The sequence below is a fragment of the Sceloporus occidentalis genome, unplaced genomic scaffold, assembly GCF_023333645.1.
Source record: "Sceloporus occidentalis isolate IW3139 unplaced genomic scaffold, rSceOcc1.0.p SCAF_35, whole genome shotgun sequence".
NCBI classification, from domain to species: Eukaryota; Metazoa; Chordata; class Lepidosauria; order Squamata; family Phrynosomatidae; genus Sceloporus; species Sceloporus occidentalis.
In genome coordinates this window covers 7,291,799-7,309,476 of record NW_028317015.1, presented here as the reverse complement: position 1 = coordinate 7,309,476, position 17,678 = coordinate 7,291,799, and the positions used below count along the sequence as shown (strand labels likewise).

General features: G+C 41.2%; 1 protein-coding gene across 1 annotated transcript in view; it reads right to left on the bottom strand.

The window, feature by feature from the left end:
- Positions 1-630: 630 nt before the first annotated feature.
- LOC149298035 (myelin protein zero-like protein 3) overlaps positions 631-17,678 on the bottom strand; it is a 66,872-nt gene continuing 49,824 nt past the window's right edge. The window contains exons 2-4 of the mRNA XM_089487897.1: positions 2,657-2,823; positions 1,400-1,610; positions 631-797 (exon numbers count right to left, since the gene is read on the bottom strand). Coding sequence (XP_089344023.1) covers positions 631-797; positions 1,400-1,610; positions 2,657-2,823 — 545 coding nt within the window. The remainder of the gene's footprint in view (positions 798-1,399; positions 1,611-2,656; positions 2,824-17,678) is intronic.

Here is a 17,678-nt window from a genome sequence, read left to right as displayed (position 1 = left end):
CAGTAACGCCGTTTAAGCGAAGAAAGTGATCGTTGATCACTTTCTAAGCTTATTTAATTTTTTGACGGTTCAGGACCGTCAAAGGTCATTTAGTGACCTTCCTGTCATGACGGTCCTGAACCGGCAAAGGTCGCGAAGGGGTTAATGTTTTTATTTTTGCATGGCCCCTTTTCTTGAGCTAAATCTTAGGATTGTTTGCTTCTGTCTTGAATCCTGATGGGGCATTTGGCAACTTTTAACCCCCTTCACCCACGTGGTTGAGGTCTGTGTCTCCCCCCCTCCCCCAACACACACACACTTTTAGGAGACAAGTACAATGATGGAGTTTTTAGTAGATATTTAGGATATTTTCCATTGGTTGTTCTCTGGTGTTACGCTCCTGGAACAATAGCTGGAGATAAATGTTTGTCAGTTATCTACACGAGTTATAAAGACGTAGACAAGGCTCATTTTAAACAAAAACATATGCAAACATTGTGACAAACGACAAACAAGTGACCCTAATCAGAAGATGCTAGGTTAGTGAATATCATTTAAAAGAAGACCAAAGAAGCCCAAAGAACTCAGAGACTTTTTCAAAGAGGACGTACACGGAAACATGAAATTATCTGCAAAATAAGACAGTCTCACTCACTCTCGGCATTCTTCAATAGGCGATTTCCTCCATTTCTGAGTCCGAGATCTCCTCCTCTTAATGGCTTTGTTCATCCTAATGAGCAGCACCAATGAGACCAGAGCTGAAGGGATGAACACCAAAGCTGAAAGCAGGATAGCTGTGCTGAATTTGAAGTGAATGCCTGCAGGATGCACAAATGAGAACATTTAATATTGATTTCAAATGCCCAAAAGGGAACATTTGCATTTGTAAGCTGTGACATGCATATGTAACTCTCGGATTTTTCTCCTGACGTAACCGAGTAAGCCATTGAGTTTTAGCCATACCTGATGTGGCAGAGACTGTCCTGGTTTGTGTGTCGGCGTGGCAGAGCCTCTCTTTGTTTATGTCTGCGTTTGGGTGTCTGTGTGGTCGCGGGAGCTGCGTTGTGGCAAGCCCACTCCCTGCCCACTTCCCTACACCCACCAACATCAGCAGGACCACCCGCAGTTCTTCGGTATGATTACATCATGGTGTTTTATCATAGACACATTAGTTTAAAGTGTACCTCATTGAAAATTAACAAGGTACCACTTTGTAGGTGGTAACTCTTCACCTTTATGTTGGGTGTACAGCTATGTATAATCCTGAATACCAACAAAACACTGATGCAGGCATATTCAAAATCGTGTATCCAATATTTTCACAACACTTTCTTCTGTCCCCTTCATCACCCAAAGCACAACTGCGAATATTTTAAGGGAGTAACTAAACTGCCCCCTCTTGCCCTACGTGTATACGTACTCTCCAAGGTGACAGTTAGCTTGGTCTGTGGAACATTTCCATGGACATCTGGTGGATTTCGCACTGTGCAGTACAAAGTGCCATTATCTGTCAGTCTCAGGTCACTCAGTGAGATAGAGGCATCACCAGATTTCACATTTCCTTCCCACTGTACACGATCTTTGAAGGGTCCATCCAAAATAGGGTATGCTTCGGACTGGTAGTGTAAGAGCTAAAGGAGAGCAGAAAGGTTTATCGGTTAGTCCTTAATTTGGTAAGCTTGTAACTTCCTAAAATGTTCATTCAGTTTATACAGAACTACTATTCTCTATTCACAGCATAGGCCATACATGAATTAAATCAAATGGTTCAATATACACTAGATTGATCATAATTAGCAGGACTGTATATTTCAATGCATATTAATTTTCCATAGGCATACCAAGCATGAGGATTGATGTAGTCATTAGTTTTAAGTGGATGTGTCACATATTAATACCGGAGCAGTAACCGGAATCACTGTCATAAACTGGAATTGCCAGAACACATAACAAGAATGGGGAATTAAGACACTTATGCATGATTTGCTACCAAAAGCAGTCACACTGTTTATTCCATTATCCATCAAGCATCTCAAAGTTGGTTGCACTTAATGCCCTGTGCCTGCGATCAGCTAGGGGAGATGCCATTCAGAATGAATTCATTCTATCTGCAGGGGAAGTCTGGCATTGTTTTAATGCACATGGGATCCTTACAAATATAGGAAGGCCACCAACAACTCACCCTTTAGACATTTAAAAGAAACGTGTGTCAATAAATAAAGAAATAAAATAAAAAAAAACCACACAAATGGATATAAATATTTCATTTCAATAAACAATAAAAATATGGCAAATAGGACATTGTGGACTATGACCCAAGCAACGATGATGATGCAGGTTGTTGGGTATGGGTATAACCCACAAAAGCGGGAGCACCAGAGATGTAAAAAGGGTGGCATACTTGGACAAAATATTATATTCTTAGATTGTGAGGTGGATATACTTTTGGCACATAACCCTACCTTGTGATATTTTGTTTCAGGTCACCTGTGTGTATCTAGGAACGCGGCGGGGGTATAGAAGTCAAGGAAACTTGCAGAACCAATTCTTCAAAAATGCATACATTTTTTTAAATTACGACTATAAAACAAATCCTTGCTCGTCAGAAAATTAAAAACTCTTATCTGTAACAATGTTTTCTTCTACTTTGCACCCACTGGCCCATCAGACTACTCACAGTTACAGTCGGACCCCCATCTGGAACGCGGTAGCTCCAGTCCACCGAGACATGTTCAGAGATGGGATAGAGTGAGGAGAAGCTGCACCAGAGTTTCACGGAGCCTCCAACCACTCCATAAGCAGCATTTTCCATGCGAATCTGCATGCACAACACACCCCGCAGCCCTGCAGATCAACAGAAAATAACAGAGTTGAGTTTTACGTTTCCTTTGAAAGATTTGGGTTTATTTCTATATTATTTGGACTTTCAACCGGGATGTATCAGGGACTCATACAGGAGGAATGAATGCTGTTATGTAATATTGTCTGCTAGTGTTAATGTTCACAATTTAGTCTACGTGCCAAAGCCATAAGCAGCCTACGCTAGTTACATAGAAGTATAATTAGTCCTAAACTCACTTCTAATTAAAGCTTTTTGGATTCCGGCCATGGGCAGTTTTTGGGGTGTATAATTCTTGGGAGTGGAGGAAATATGGAACAACAAAGCCTTTTCCATTTGCGAGATCAGACAATGCAACTGTAGAGGGCGATTGAAAAAGGGGGCCACAGACACGACGGGTACAACATCTAGACTTGTGGTATTATACGACGCATTAAAAAGGAATGAGCAGATTTCCGGAAGTTTTTGTCGCAGATCCAATATTGTCGCTTCCAACATGGTAGTTACTTTTTAATAGCCTAATACTTATAAAGAAGATCACCTTTTATGGCATAATAGAGTGCCTTTTTATTCACAGATCCACATACCGGTCGCTTACTAGAAACACTTTGTTTCAAAACGTTAATGCAAGGCGGTAGGGTCAGTGTGAGACACTGGAGGGTTTATTCACTAAATGGAGAGTTTGTAAGAAAGTTGTGGTTTCAACTCACTCCTTTATTCATTATGAAGGCCCAACACGACAAGGTCTGAGCAGGCCCTGTACAATGCATAATACACCATACCTGTCAGATTTAACCCTTTCACCCAAAGAGCTACCCAAGCACTCAGCCAAGTAGGTAGAAAACGTTTTTAACTTCAACTCCTATCACTCTCAGCTACAATAATTATGAAAATGCATTGTAGTCCTCAAGACAGAAAGGTTACATCTTCTGCGAAGAGTCTGTCTTGAGCATTAAGAATTTAACCCCTACCTATATACCGTGTACCTCAACTTCATGGGCTGTGTGTGCAATCTATGGGAATACCACCTCATCTATTGGATACATTAACAACCAGGGGCTTCTAAAGAAGACTATTCTGTTGAAACTACTTTTACTATTGGTTTTGAAATTGATGGGGAAATACGAGGGGGCTGAATTTTATGTATTTTTACCAGTATATCATGTATACACAGTTTACCCTAAAGTAGGTTCCTTCCAAACAATGCATAGGTCTCCCGCGTTAAAGGGTTTAGCTCTGTATAGGATTGCCGACTAAATGTAATAATGCGCCCCGACCCTAGGAACTCAAAGGGTTAAAGATGCATTATACAGAGCCATTCCGGGAGCAGAAATGTATTGGGCTTGGACCTTCCTCATGTAAGTGAAGTCACAGGGTTTAAGCCACAAATCTCCTTCAAACTCTACAGACAAGTAGGCTTTAGTGAATACACCTCTCTGCACCCAGGACAGGGTTCTGCTTTGTATGACACAGCTCAGTCGTGGACTCTGTGATTAGCAGATTGGGCACCAATACAGATGGCATCATTATTGCAGGCGACAAGACAGAGGGGACAGAAGCTGCAACAGAGATTACATTCTGCGGCCACTAATGGGGTGGACTATTACGGGACACAGTCCATATTCATTGGATATAGTCTGTGTGTATAATATATATATATATATATATATATATATATCTATATATACACACACACAGACACTACGCTGGGACTTGTTAGGGGACAGGGGGAGAGGGATATATTCATTGATACAGTGGAATATATATATATACACACACACATATATATTATACAGACACTATGCTGGGACTCATTAGGGGACAGGGATATATTCATTGATACAGTGGCATAAATAAATATATATATACACACACACACACACTATTTACACTGGGACTATTTAGGGTTTGTCCAGGATGGGGGGTATGTGAAGAGGGGTTGAGGAAAAGACTGAACTGTTTATTCTCTAAAGGGAGAGAGCCGGCCCTGTATAAAGCATAATTCAGATGAAGAACAGCAAAATACGTTCGGCAGCCACTGGGAGCTGAACCGCAGTTGTCGGGCTTTTATCCCAGCTGGAGGTGGGCATATTCCAGTAGCCAGAAATCACTCATTTCTTACCGCAGAATCCCGGCTGGGGAGAATGTATCAAGACTTCTGTCTGACCTCAATCCGGATTTGCCCACCGCGGACCCCAGAACCAGGACACTGTATGGGGCGGATCTCCACTACATTCCTCACTAACCCGGGGAGGCCACAAACAGAGCTTAAAAACCACTAAGAAGTCCGACCAAGTTAGGAAAGACCAAAAGCGAGAGACATTACAATAAAGTCCAGGTGCGGCGAGCGCGAGAAGGGAGCGATAGTTACTAATAATCCGAATGTATTGGCGATGGTTTTCTCTAATTCCGATCCACTTACCCAGCGCAAGCGTCACGATCCAAATCCACATCCTACCCGAAACTCGTCGACAGCTCGAACTTGTACTTTCGGAAGGCAGGTGATCGTCTCAGGTAGTAAACCGGAAGTGACGCTTCGCCAACATACCGTGTTCCGACAGGTAGCAGGTAGACGTGCGTTCAGTCAGCTCTGCGTCACCAGCAGTATTACCTCATGGATACATGGATTTAGTTTGTATTGCCCTTCTTGGTCTTCGTAGGCAGCGCAGCCTGGAACACAGCTAGTGGAACGGGCCAGTGGTCAGCCTCTGCCTGGTGGCTACCCACATGTCATATTAATTAACCCAATATACGCAAGATGCCAGCAGTTATCCAGTCCCGCGTCTAACACTTCCTTTAACCCTTCACACATTTATTATTTTTATTGCTGCCTTTCTGACATGCCAGAGACTCCTTTCCACGTATGTGCTGGGGGCATTGGCAAGTACCTGCAGAAATGGGGAGCCTGAAATACAGTTCAGTAATTGTGCTGGAAGAAGCTAGAAATCCTTGGGTTAGTTAAGAATACAGCACCCAGCGTATATAATCCATTGCAAAAATCTGGGCATATTGACTGGGTTCCTGACGATGCCCCAGCACAGGAGTCGTCTAGACCTGTCACCCTAGGCCAAAATATGCAGCTGAATACGACCTTTACTAACGGTCAGACCTGGCAAGCCCATGTGGCACTTAATGTGTAACATAAATAGCCATGTTCAAATATCCCATTAATCTATAGAGGCATTCCAATCACCAAATGCTTTTTAATGTATATGATAATTGAGAGGTCTCTTTAAATTTCTATTGTGTCTCTTTTCCAAATGTATATGGGGATTGCCCCCCAACTATTTTCTGGAAATTGGCGTTACGTCTCTCTTTGCCAGGAATTGGAACTGGTTGCGTGAGAAGTTTCAAATGCTCCTAGTGAAATACCCCGGCTTGTTTATGCTCCAAAAACATACACATGAGACAGAGGCTTCACCAAACATTTTTCCCCAAAGAGTTGTCCCATTCTGTGCCCATAACTTCCAAAACCCATAGAAAAACTTATGCATGGTGGGCTGCATCCAGTTCAAGACACATTAATATATTTTGTGGTATTTTGGTCAACTAAACTGGTTGCTCTATTTGTCCTTCAAAAAATATATATAATTTGTGTGGGTGCACTAAAAAATAAAAAAGGGAATCCTGGTTGAAGACAGAGAATGTAATAATGCAATAAAAGTAAATACCCTCAGTAAAGAAGGGGTTACTCTGCATTCTTCTTTAGTGGGGCCCACTGGAACTGCAAACTGTGCTTTTAACTATTATGCAAGGCGGTCATAGCACAATGCCTGAGATATCCCAGTTAAAGGATATCTTTACCTATCCTTGATCCAGTCCTTCATGTGTTATCAATTGCCCACCCTTTTTACATACATCTAAAAAGCATAGTCAATAGAACACCAATTAACGCCGTTTGCATTCAAATCCAATACAGCACATAAACACTCCCAGCTAGGCTACAGGAAACTCTTAACAGATTATTTAAAAGTGTTTTATTGTTGCACAGCTATATAAATAACTATTTTAATAGAATGCTATATTAACATACAGATCAATACATTACAACAAATGTTTGTTTTAGGAAGCAGAGCTATGCAATTAAAATAACCATCTGACAATAGAAGACAAAGATGCCCTGACTGCTTGGGGGGGTTGTCTGGATGAACAATTTGCTGATCTACATTTATGCTCAAAAGTTTTCATACCCTGGCAGAAATTGTGAACTTTTGGCATTGATTTTGAAAATATGATCATGCAAAAAAGTGTTTTAGTTAAGGCTAGTGATCATATGAAGCCATTTATAATCACATAGTTTGGCTCCTTTTTAAATTATAATGATAACAGATATCACCCAAATGGCCCCGATCAAAAGTTTATATACCCTTGAGTGTTTGGCCTTGTTACAGACACACAAGGTGATACATACAGGTTAAAATGGCAATTAAAGGTTAATTTTCCACACCTGTGGCTTTTTACAATTACAATTAGTGTCTGTGTATAACTAGGCAATGAGTTTGTTAGTTCTCATGTGGATGCACTAAACAGGCCAGATACTGAGCCATGGGGAGCAGAAAATAACTGTCAAAACACCTGAGTGACAAGGTAATGGAACTTTATAAAGATGGAAAACGATATAAAAAGATATCCAAAGCCTTGAAAATGCCAGTCAGTACTGTTCAATCACTTGTTAGGAAGTGGAAAATTCGGGGATCTCTTGATACCAAGCCAAGGTCAGACAGACCAAAAAAGATTTCTGACGCAAACTGCCAGAAGAATTGTTCGGGACACAAAGAAAAAAACCCAGAGGTAACCTCAGGAGAAATACGGCCTGCTCTGGGAAAAGACGGTGTGGTTGTTTAAAGGAGCGCAATACAACGATACTTGAACAAAAATGAGCTGCATGGTCCAGTTGCCAGAAAGAAGCCTTTACTACGCTAATGCTGTAAAAAAAAAAAGCACGGTTACAACATGCTGACAACACCTTGACGCACCTCACAACTTCTGACACACTGTAAGTTGGTCACAACCATAAGTGCTGTGTAGGGAGAGGGGTCAACAAAGCCTATAGCAAAAAGAATACCAAACCGACTGTAAAGCATGGTGGTGGCTCACTGATGTTTTAGGGGTCTGTGAGCTCTAAAGGCACAGGGAATCTTGTGACAATTGATGACAAGATGAATGCAGTGTATTATCAGAAAATACTGGCAGACAATTTGCATTCTTTCGCTAGAAGGCTGCGCATTGGATGCTCTTGCTCGACAATGATCCAAAGCACAAGCCCAAGTTGAATCTCCAGTGGTTACAGCAGAAAAAGATGAAGGTTCTTGAGCGTCCATCACAGTCTCCTGACCTTAATATCATCGAGCCACTCTGGGGAGATCTCAAACATGCGGTTCATGCAAGACGACCAAAGACTTTGCATGACCTCGAGGCTTTTTGCCATGAAGAATGGGCAGCTATACCACCTGCAAGAATTTGGGGCCTCATAGACAACTATTACAAAAAACTGCATGCTGTCATTGATGCTAAACGAGAACTAAGGATATTCAGACTTTTGAACAGGGGTCGTTTCATTTGTTTCTTTGTTGCTGAGTTTTGTTTTATGATTGTGCCATTCTGTTATAACCTGCAGTTGAAATATATCCCATAAGAAATAAAAGAAATGTTTGTCTGCTCACTCATGTTTTCTTTAAAAATGGTACATAGATTACCAATTCTCCAAAGGTATGCAAACCTTTGATCACAACTGTGTATGTATGGAAGGCCTTTCTGGTGTACATGGTAATGTATATTGTCATTGGTTTGGCTGTACTGTTACAATGTTTAATTTTCATGTATGAAAAATGGATACAAAGGTTCAAAATTTAAAATTAACCCTATGATACTATATATACTTAAGATAATTTAAAGGGTTTCATGCCCCTGTCTCCTCTTTTTCATGTTTCTGAATTATCTGGTAGGATTTAAGTATTTGTATTTTATATTTCTGGGATATAGAGCTGTATGCCACAAAGTTATGTCCCGGTAATCTCACCTGTCCTCTTAGCTACAGTAACCCTACACAGCCAGTCCTACCTCAACATTGTAATCATAATCATAAAGCTTGTAGCACCACTCGGTTCCAAAACGTCACGTAAAAATACTTAAGCTGTGCATTTATAAAAGAGAAATTGGCTGAATGTTCACATTTAGAAAATATTCTTGGACTGTGCTTCACTGTAAAAAGCATCATGGAATCATGTGTCATTTTCTTCACCTACAGAAAAGTCTATATAATCTGTTTATGTGGTGGTGCCACCTATGCAGGTAGTGACTTTTATGGTGAAGCTGTAAGGAATGTGGTCGTGTACCTGACAAAGTAAGACATTTTTTGATATTTTTAACCTACTAGCTCCTGCAGCCTCATGTGGTCTCCCATCAGCCGTAGTAAGGTGTAACACTGCTGTATGATATTTTTTCTGTATCGTTGATTATTTTTTAATAAAATGTGTTGTGGAGCTTAATCTTGGAAATTTCTTTTAATGGGGATTGCCAAGTCCCTTCCCTCTTCACTTTCTTTTTCCTTTCTGGTTTTGGCTTATACGTTGTTCTAGTGGACTGAATTGAAAAAAAAACATATTATGCAATTTCTACATAATAGTTTTGACAGTTTCCAAGGAATTATGTAAAAAAAATATATAAAAATGTACACTTATTTACCATCAACTATGTTAATATTAATTATTAATATATCACCATCACATTCTGGGTTCTGTTCTGATGCTCTTTCACTTCCTTTGTCTTTTTACACAGAGTCATGAGTGTTGCCTCTTCAAAATTGTATAAAAATACTGTTGATTGACTCCAGTAGAGTGAGCCAGCCAGCTAGACCACATTAGTAATATGATCATAATTCCATTACCTTCCATTACCAACTACCTTTTCCCGCAGGAACATCCAATACTTCAAAATAAAATCAAACATACCACCCATCACCGCTCTTTTCCCCAAATCACTGAAAATACAAAACGTAAATAAGGATATCTTAGCATGTCAATCAAGCGGTTGCAGCCACACAGTAAGTGCTCCAGTCAGTGGCTTCAATTCAGTTCCCTTCCAGACCCAGGTTTTGGCTTGGCTACCATGTGGCACATGGCGTGAAGTGAGTGGGAGATGCTTCAACCGCATTCAATGGCTTTAGGCTCCTCTCTGTATAAACGACAACCAGTGGCGTCGCTACAGGGGGGGCAAGGGGGGGGCAATTGCCCCCCCTAGGTTATTCCTTGCCCCCCCTGTTGCCCCCCCGCCGAACTACCCAGGACAGTCCTTGACTGCTAACGACGGCATGGTGCCGTCGCTAGCAGTCCCAGTCAGGTGCTAACGACGGCACCATGCCGTCACTAGCACTATCTTACCTTGATGGAGGTCTGTGGACCTCCATCACCACCTACCCCGGCGATCTGCTCCTCACACTGAAGGGCATCACCGGGGACACCCGATCTGCCCGGTGACGTCTCGAGCAATGACGCGATGACGTCACCGCGCAACTTTATTAACAACTGACAATTGTCAGTTAAAGAGGTATGGGGGCATGCTGCTTAGATGCCTGTATCTCAGGCATCTAAGCAGCTACATACCCCCAACATATACCATTGGAAAGGTAGTCGCCTCACCTTTCCAATGGTATATAGATTGTAAAAAAAGAATAAAAAATATTAAGTTAAAAAAAATAAAAATGTAAAAAAAATGATTTGGGGGTCTCTAAAGGCAGATAAAAAAAGATCAAAATTGCCTAGAGACCCCCAAATTAAATTATTTAAACATAAAGTAGTTTAAATTTAAAAAAAAAAAAAAAAGTTTAAGTATTCTAGCTAAATGATCACTGTGGTAGCCAATGTTACCACAGCGATCATATAGCTATAAAAAGTCACATTCCCTTTTTAAAAATGGCCGATACTAATTTTTAATCCTATGATCCCTTTGATCATGGGGTTAAATTTAGCCAACGGTAGAGGGAGGCAATTTTTGAAATCCTGATGAACTGCAAATATTATTAAAATCAGCCATTTAGCCTGTGTGGTACGTGAGTAACCATCTCATCCCTGGAGCGCCTTGCATTTTTACTGCAAAACTTATTTTTGCTGTAAAAGTGATTTTTTTCTTCTCCCTTTACCATGATTTCTTTGGGATTGTAAGGGGAAAGAATGGTGTGTGCTACTGTGAATAAATGTATAGAAAGAATGGCGTGTGCTTCTGCGAGTGAATGGACATATGAAAGGCGTGTGAATGATCAGTAATTAGGGTTGAAGCCTTGACGTGGCATTACTGCTCACGTAGGAAGTTAAATTATGGCACAAAAAGTACACGTTTGCAAAAACGACATCCCTTGGCGCATCAAATGAGGGGCTGCATGTGTTTCTAGTACAAACCTGGAGTGCGCAAGACACAAATGAACATGTCGTTATGGTTAGAAAAAACATATTTTCAAGCCAAAGCGACATATTCCATCATTATTTGTGCACTCAACTTTTGTCCTAGAAATACATGTAGCCCCTCATTTGAAGCTCCAAGGGGTGTAGTTTCTTAAAATGGATGAATTGTCTGAATGAGGGAGAGCATGAGTTAATATGTGGATGATTTGTCTGAATGAGGGAGAGCATGAGTTAATATGTGGATGATTTGTCTAAATGAGGGAGAGCATGAGTTAATGTGATTGTGTGTATCATAGATGTATAATTGTGGAAGGGCAAAGATGGCACTAGTAGGATGTTTGAGCCTTGGGGAACAGGATGGCACAGGCAGGGTGTATATGGGACAAAGATGGCAAATCTTATGTGTGTTATCTGGGTGCTGGCCAGGTTCTATGTGGGCAGCGTGGTTGGGGTGTGCAACCTGTGATCCTCTGTGGGGAAAACGCCGTGTTTTTATGTGAATTCCAATTGATCTGTACCTGCAAAGCTTGGTTTGTGTGTTCTTCTGTAGATCCATATCTGCTATGCTATGTTTCCATACATTATTTATGTATACCTGCAAATACAGGGTTTGTATGTCTTGCTCAGTTGATTAATATCTGCAATGCTGTTTCCATGTATTTATTTGATCTATACCTGCAATGCTACATTTCATATATTATTATTGTATACCTGCAAATACAGGATTTGTATGTCTGATTCTGTTTATTTGATATATACATTCAGTGCTGAGATCACAAGTGAATTTCAATTGATCTATACATGCAAAGCTGGGTTTGTGTGTTAATGTGTTGATCTATACCTCCTATCGGCAGCAGGGTCTAATATTTATATATATATTTATATATATATCGGCAGCAGGGACTAATATTAGGCCCTGAAATCATTTAGTGGAAAAGTTAAGGTATTGTGTTTAAAGGATTTCAAGGATTAGTCGTACTGAATTGTGGCTTCAGGCTTCCCATGTTGAATGATCAAGTATTGTATTGTCCAATAACAAAAGTATCATTCCATAGCACATTACTTTTGGCAATATATATATATGTGTGTGTGTGTGTTTTCAGTGGTATGATTTAATGGTGGAAATTATTAATGCCCCCCCAGTTTGACTGTGGTATCTTGTGTGCACTCCCTATATATTGTTTCTTGAGTCGCCACTGACGACAACCATTGGACCATGCGTCCTGCTGGTTTATGGCGCTCTAGGTAGCCATTATAGTACAATTGCTATATGGCACTGCCTGAATATTTTCCCTTAGTTGTAATAACAAGACTCTGTGCCAGTGAATGTTGGATCTTCAGCATATATTCATTCTGTAGAAGTAACATACATTTTGCTAAGGTTAGTAAAGACCTCAAATTGGATTAGTGAAGTACATTAACTTACGTCTGCTGTATGTTGCAATTTTTTTCAGTATTCTGAAAACACTTACCGTATTTGCTCGATTATAAGACGAGGTTTTTTTCAGAGCAAATGCTCTGAAAAATACCCCTCGTCTTCTAATCGGGGTCGTCTTCTAATCAGACCTCAAATAGAGTCTGATTAGGAGACTAAGATCCAGATCCCCCGCACCGCTGCAGGGGACCTGGATCCTCCTGTCTCACCCCCCCCCCATCATACACACACTTACCGGTGCTTCCTGCTGTATTGCCGGGGCAGCGGGTTGACGTCTACGCGATCCGCGTAGACAACGTCCGCTGCAGCCGGAAGGAGGTGTGGCTAGCAGCGGGGGTTGTCTGCGTCCGTCGCGCAAACCTTCCCCGACTGTCAGAGATCAGAGTTCCCCGCACCGGTGCGGGGAACTCTGATCTCTGACAGCCGGGGAAAGTATACGCGACGGACGGATACAAACCCCCGCTGCCAACTCCACCTCCTTCCGGCTGCAGCAGAAGGCGACGTCAACCCGCTGCCCCGGCTGGAAGCACCGGTAAGAGAGGGCTGAGAGGGGAGGGGAGGGGAGAGTGTGTGTGTGTGTGTGTGTGTGTTAAATGGGGGCATAGGGCATTTCTGGAGTGGCGTTAAGGGGGCATTTAATAGAGCACTCTGCCTCCTGAAATGCCTTATACACCTATATGCCACTCTGCCCCATAATATGCATTTTAACCCCCTAAATGCCAGAGTGGCATATAGGGGTATAAGGCATTTCTGGAGGCAGAGTGCTCTATACAATGCCTTTTAACTCCCTTAATGCCACTCTGCCTCCTGAAATGCCTTATACCTCCCTATATGCCACTCTGCCCCATAATATGCATTTTAACCCCCTAAATGCCAGAATGGGATATAGGGGTATAAGGCATTTCTGGAGGCAGAGTGGCATATAGGGGTATAAGGCATTTCTGGAGGCAGAGTGGCACATAGGGGGTCAAAAGGCATACCATGGGGCACAGTGGCATATAGAGGGTTAAAAGGCATATCATGGGCCACAGTGCCATATTGGAGTGGCAAGCCTGGGGGCAGATGTGCGTAACTGGGGGACAGGTTGGAAAATACAAGAAATAAAAACAAAAAAAATATTTTTCTCAATCATAGCTTTTATTAAAAAAAATAGTTTACATGAATTAACATTTACTGGTAAAACTTTTTTCCTTTAGGGTCGTCTTATATTCAGGCTTTTTCTTTTTTTCCTAAGTTAATATTCAGATTTTGGGGGGTCGTCTTATAATCAGGGTCGTCTTATAATCGAGCAAATACGGTAATTAGAACAGTGTTTTTCAATTCCAGCACTTCGCTATTGCAAACAGGAAGGTTTTTAATGTTGTAATTAGTTTGTACAAGATGATTAAGTTGACAAATTAAAGCTGGTCCAGCTATTCTCAACCTGAAATAGATTTAAAGCCAAAGCTGAAACACATGAAACTTCCTGTAGGGAACATAGCCGGATGAGGCAAACTGTGCTAACAACTTTGAGTGCCTACAATGAGTTGGTGATCACAATGAGTTGGTGTTTTATGGAGTTTTCCACTAATCATCTCCGAACAGGATGAACCTGATTTTCCGACTGCTGCACCGACTCAATAGCTTCATGCTGTCAGGAAAAGGATGGTGTATATGCCGAAATTACATCTTGGTCTAGCTGTTATAATTATTATTAATTGTGACACACCCAACTGTAGTTTATATACCAAATGATGTTCAATACTTCTTCCTTGTATATTTTTCTTCCCTGTATGAAATGTAAATGTGTCCCCTTAACCAGGATACAGAAGAGCATTGCCTGCCGGTTTATCTCTTGAGACTGCATTGCAGCAAACTGCAAGTACCCATTTAATGTGTTCAGGCTCACAGAATTTCAATTGACAAATTTAGTAGAGAAAAAAACATGTAGTAAAAAATGTATTCATATTATTTCAGTTCCCTGATGACACCTATTATTTCTAAAGAATTCAAGACACAACAGGATATATTTTAGCACACTAAAGAGAAAATTATTTTGTGTTTGTTTACATTTGGTGTACGAACAAAATTTGTTTAGGGCACTTTTGTCAGTAGAAATAGAAATAGCCTTTAGCTGATCAAATCATATTAACCCTTTCAGTCCTCTTAGAATGTACCTGTACGTCCTTAAAACTTGTGGAAAGAAGCCCATTAGAAAATACAGGTACGGCCTAACCCTGCCGCTACACGAGAGATCAGGATGTCTATCAACTGCATGCACTCTCCCTTGTCAGGAGAAGCCAGCATTGCTGTTGACTGCTCATGTGTAATGGTGCTCGCCGCTACGCTGTCATTCAAGTAATATCTGATCACGTGATATGGCATTCCCTTCTGGTAGGTGCTGACACCCACTGGAAATTCACTTGACGACTGGAGAGCCTCAGCAGTGTCTTTCTAGACCAGGGGTGTCCAAGTTTTTTCTGCAGTGGGCCACTTCATCAGAATTGTATACGTGCGAGGGCCGCACTCATTTTTCACTGAGAGAAAATATGGCCTTTAATAAGATATGCAGATTAAAATAAAGTAAATGACACAAAACCTTTACTTTTCCTCTCACTGATTTCTGGGATTTCTGGGCCTACAAAGTCAGGATTCTGGATAAGTAAAAATAAAATAGTTCTATTTATTTTAGGGATGCACTAAAATGAAAACTCTGGACCAAAACCGAAAATTCAGGGTTCACTTAGCCGAAACTGAAAGTGACTCCCCCACACACTTAATAAAAGTAAGTTACACACAAAAATTGTACAAAAAAATTATATATTATGATTGTTAACAGCAATCTCAGGCATACCCAGATTCCAGCATGTACTGGTTGGCTGGGCATTGTATTTTTTGTCCAATTTTAGTGTGTAACCACACTTTTATTAAAAGTAACACACCACAATTGGACAAAAAAAATCAACAAACACACTTTTTATACCCAGGCAACCAGTGAATGCTGGAACCTAGGCATGATGGGACTGTGATTGCTGTTAGCAATCACACTCCTATCATCCCAAGTCAGCCAGTACATGCTGGTACAGAGTGGCTGTAAGTGCAGACCCCATACTGCTGGCAGCATCAATACACAAGGGGGGCAGCTAGCCAGGTTTCAGCATGTACTGGTTGACTTGGCATGATAGGAGTGTGATTGCTAACAGCAAACACACTCTTTTTATACCCAGGCAACCAGTAAATGATGGGACTGTGATTGCTGTTAGCAGATTGCTGTTAGCAATCACACTCCTATCATCCCAAGTCAGCCAATACATGCTGGTACAGGGTGGCTGTAAGTGCAGACCCCATACTGCTGGCAGCATCAATACACAAGGGGGGCAGCTAGCCAGGTTTCAGCATGTACTGGCTGACTTGGCATGATAGGAGTGTGATTGCTAACAGCAATCACAGTCCCATCATGCCTAGGTTCCAGCACTTACACATCCATGCTATCACACACACACAAATTCATTCATTCACAGATTCATTCCCTCAATCATGCATACTCATTCACACAACCTACCCCACCCCCTTTACCTGCTCTACAGCTCTCGATGCCGCTCACAGACTTCAGCAGGGGGCGCGGCCTCCCTCGTTTTCCCCACAGAGGAAGCAGGACTGGAGCAGAGAATAGACCCACAAGTAAGAAGCAGGGCTCTTGTGATCCTGGCTACCGATCTCACGCGGGCCGCACCTCGAGGGCCACATGTTGGACGCCCCTGTTCTAGACCATGCTGGGCTATCCCATTGCTCCCTCTGTTGGTTGATTGCATTAATTGTGATCAGCCCAAACAGATTTTTTTTTTTTTAAATAAAGGGGGAAAAAGGAAGTAAATGAAGTAAAAAAAAAAAAAAAGTTTATTCAGAGGCAAGTGACATCACTGACATGTAACATGTGTGAGAGATCCCCAAATGATCTCGGGCCATACTGGGAACAGTGCAAAAAAATGAAAAAGTAAAATAAACATTTTCTAAAAGACTGCCCCATAGCTCTTCCACCATAAGTAAAAAAAAAAAAATATATTAAAAAATCACTACTAATTTTAATGTAACCAAACTCCTTTTGTGACCATAGGATATACACAATCCCTGTACCCTGATAGTAGATCTGACGGTCATTAGACAGCCTGGAGTTTCCTCTGTTAGCAGGAGCCAATATAATGGCGATGCTAGAAACAACAACAAGTGTAAAACAATTTCAGAGGGTCTATCCAGACCTTCCTGGGACCTTTGATGAGGGGGCGTTAGAATGATACAGGTACTGTGATCAGAAGTACACAGCTATAGAGCTTCTCCCTCTTCAAACAATAGAAAGTATAAAACAAATAGTAAATGAACGGACGACAGTGATGTCGTAATAACATCATAAGGGGTGTGATCCTGCACCCACACAGGGTACCAATTCCTTGCAAACAGGATATCTAGGATATTAAAGCCACAGTCTTGCTGAATTATACAGCCACAGTTTATTGTTAATCCACGTCAGCAGTTAGTAACAGGACCATACATCCCAAAAATCCCTACAAACAAAAGCATAATTCATCTGAGCTCTTACTAACATAGATGCCCCTTACTAATCAGGGTCTAAACTAAACCAACCTTAGATTGTCTCTTTAGTGCATAGCCAGCTGTGCTGCTTCCAGGCCTCAAACAAAACTCTCCTCTTCTGCGCATCAGGCAAGGCTTTATTGCAGTCACTGCTGCTAACTACTTGCAACCCCAAAGGGATTTCCAAAAAGTTTTAAAAAGTAAAAAAATAATCATAAAAAAAGATGAAAACATGTAAAAATAGGTGCAAACACCTAATAACTCTCCCATTAGAAATATGAAAAATCTAAAAAAAAATGTTCACTCCCCATAAACCAAAAGTTCAAAAATTAAAAAAAATGTTTAGTATTTAAGGGAGCATTTTTCTGGTGATGCGTGAGCAATTGTAACCATTGATATACCAGATATGTTAAGTCCCGAAGGACCATTTTTTGTGACATACCTGGCAAATTATTGGTCACAA